General features: G+C 46.8%; 1 protein-coding gene across 4 annotated transcripts in view; it reads right to left on the reverse strand.

Moving 5' to 3' along the window:
• The window catches only part of chd4b (chromodomain helicase DNA binding protein 4b), a 37,916-nt gene that overhangs the window by 15,963 nt on the left and 19,453 nt on the right, over nt 1–2,500 (reverse strand). For all 4 annotated transcript variants that reach the window (XM_076280116.1, XM_076280113.1, XM_076280115.1 and 1 more), the window contains exons 23-25: nt 1,709–1,833; nt 1,387–1,479; nt 718–868 (exon numbers count right to left, since the gene is read on the reverse strand). In XM_076280116.1, the coding sequence (XP_076136231.1) occupies nt 718–868; nt 1,387–1,479; nt 1,709–1,833 (369 nt within the window). The remainder of the gene's footprint in view (nt 1–717; nt 869–1,386; nt 1,480–1,708; nt 1,834–2,500) is intronic.

The raw sequence follows: 2,500 nt of genomic DNA on the forward strand, positions 1-2,500 counted from the left end.
ATTTTACAGGCATTTATTACTGTAAAAACACTGGACTATTAAAAAAGAAAAGTTACAAGACAAGTCGGGTAGACGCATACAGATACACTCCGTCTATATAAACTCATTTTCTAAAACATCCAGTCAATTTTACAGGCATTTATTACTGTAAAAACACTGGACTATTAAAACAGGAAGAGGTACAAGACATTTGGGGGGAGGGGGCGTACAGTTTCAGCTAAGTGAGTCCAGGCTGAAGAAGGTGCCCTGGAAGACATTAAAGGGAAACTTGGCAGGATTTCCCCCTCTGCTGGAGAAATTGTGCATTATGCTATTTCAAACTGTGGGAAAAGGTAACGATAAAGCACATGGATTTGTTTACAAGCTAGCGAACGGTTAGCATTAGTTTGGCAGAACTATGTGGATGTTACAAGGTAAGAAACACGTTTTTAAAACTAGTTTCTTGTTTCTCACTTCTCTTTCCGGGACGGTAGTCTCAATGTTGCAAGGTTGGTTTTCCGCCTGGGGACGCTAGGCGCAGCGGGGAAAGTCACCATTTTCACCGGAACAGGTCATTTAACCATCCAAATGATTTCTAAACGGGTTTATTACGTTGAAATAGTTGCCATGTTCTCCTTTAAGTAAGTATTGTACAGTGAAGAGAGTGGAGGAGAGGAGCGCAATGTAGAGGAATCCAGGGGAAGTGTGCTTTGGGGTGGACAGAAAGGGCGGTCTTACCATCCGGCATTCGTCCCAGCTCGTCCTTGAAGAGCTCCTCTGTCCCGAACTTGAGGATGTCGTCCAGCTCCTGCTTGGACATGGAGCCGGCCTTGGAGCCCAGGCCGGGCCGCACCACCAGATGGGTCAGCATCATCTTCTTCTTGGCCACCTGAGGCACAGGATGGGACAAACAAACGCAGTTGGAATTGACACAGAAGGAAGCAAAAGGGCAGAGCCAAGTACATTATGTGTGAGATAAATACGCTGCTTGCCAGAGGATAGGAGACATGTGACCATGTGCAGTGTGTGTGCTTGCACGTACATTTGTTGTTTGTTTGTGTGAGTGTGAGTGAGTGAGTGAGTGAGTGAGTGAGTGAGTGAGTGAGTGAGTGTGTGTGTGTGTGTGTGTGTGTGTGTGTGTGTGTGTGTGTGTGTGAGTGAGTGTGTGTGTGTGTGTGTGTGTGTGTGTGTGTGTGTGTGTGTGTGTGTGTGTGTGTGTGTGTGTGTGTGTGTGTGTGTGTGTGTGTGTGTGTGTGTGTGTGTGTGTGTGTGTGTGCGTGCGAGCGTGCGTGCGTGCGTGCGTGCGTGCGTGCGTGCGTGCGTGCGTGCGTGTGTGTGAGAGTGAGAGTGAGTGTGTGTGTGTGTGTGTGTGTGTGTGTGTGTGTGTGTGTGTGTATACGGTCATACCTGAGTAATCCGTTCCTCTACAGAGGCCTTGGTGACGAAGCGGTAGATCATCACCTTCTTGTTCTGACCAATACGGTGAGCTCTGCTGAAAGCCTAAGAGAGAAAGAGAGAGGAGAGTGAGAGAAGAGAGGAGAGATAAAAGATAGAGGGCCAGGAGCGAAAGAGAGGAAGGAGAGAAGGAGAAGAAGAAAGAGGGGGATGAAAGGAGAGAGAAGGAGAGGGATAAAAACTCTGAGTTTGGTGAAAGAACATGATGAATGCACAGCTGTGCAAATGATCCAGGATGAGACAGGGAGCCAGGTGTGTGGCGTCTGTAAAGTACCTGGATGTCGTTGTGGGGGTTCCAGTCGGAGTCGTAGATGATGACCGTGTCAGCGGTGGCCAGGTTGATGCCCAGGCCGCCGGCTCGCGTCGACAGCAGAAACACAAACTGAGGGGCACCAGGAGCTGGGGGGGGTCAGTTAAGAGCAGTGAGTGAGTAACCATGGTAACCATGGGTAACCGTGGCAGCTAAATCCACAGAGAACTTTCAAAAGGTACAGAGAGAGAATGGAAGAAGTTTTTTTTCTTCTCATATGACCTGCGTTTAACCATGCTGATAAAGATCTTAATCTCTTTCCTGTGGCCGAGAGATTAATCACCCAGGTAACGAGACGTGGTCATAATGGATGTTATCGTAACGCCTCCAATTATCACCACTTTCGTTCGAAAATTCTAAAACAACGATGTTTTTCAATACTTCAAAATAACATTTGATAAATGAACCTTACATTTTTCAGTAGCCATAGGTGTGTAGATTTGAACAAAATCTGTTTTGGTTCTTAACGTGAGCATTTACTGCCTGAAATATCCGATTTTGTTTACCACGCTCGGAGGTTAGTGCTGGCCTGGTGAGTCGCCTATTTACGCCGTTTCAACGGCACATGAATGGTTAGACCGAGAATTCTCGTCATGAAATTAAAATTCCACTGGAGCTCCAAGCAGATGTGTACACGCAGCCTTACAACACTGTTTACAGCTCTTCAAGTCATGGTAAAATGTCATTTTTGGTACATAGCTAATTTAGAGACACCTATGGTGTGGGTGCTTGCGTTTCTTTAGGAATCCGCCGTCT

The sequence above is a fragment of the Alosa pseudoharengus genome, unplaced genomic scaffold (genome assembly GCF_046254945.1).
Source record: "Alosa pseudoharengus isolate Yale_2024_CS ecotype anadromous, Long Island Sound unplaced genomic scaffold, YU_APseudo_1.1 YU_APseudo_1.1_scf_12, whole genome shotgun sequence".
In the NCBI taxonomy this organism is placed as follows: domain Eukaryota; kingdom Metazoa; phylum Chordata; class Actinopteri; order Clupeiformes; family Clupeidae; genus Alosa; species Alosa pseudoharengus.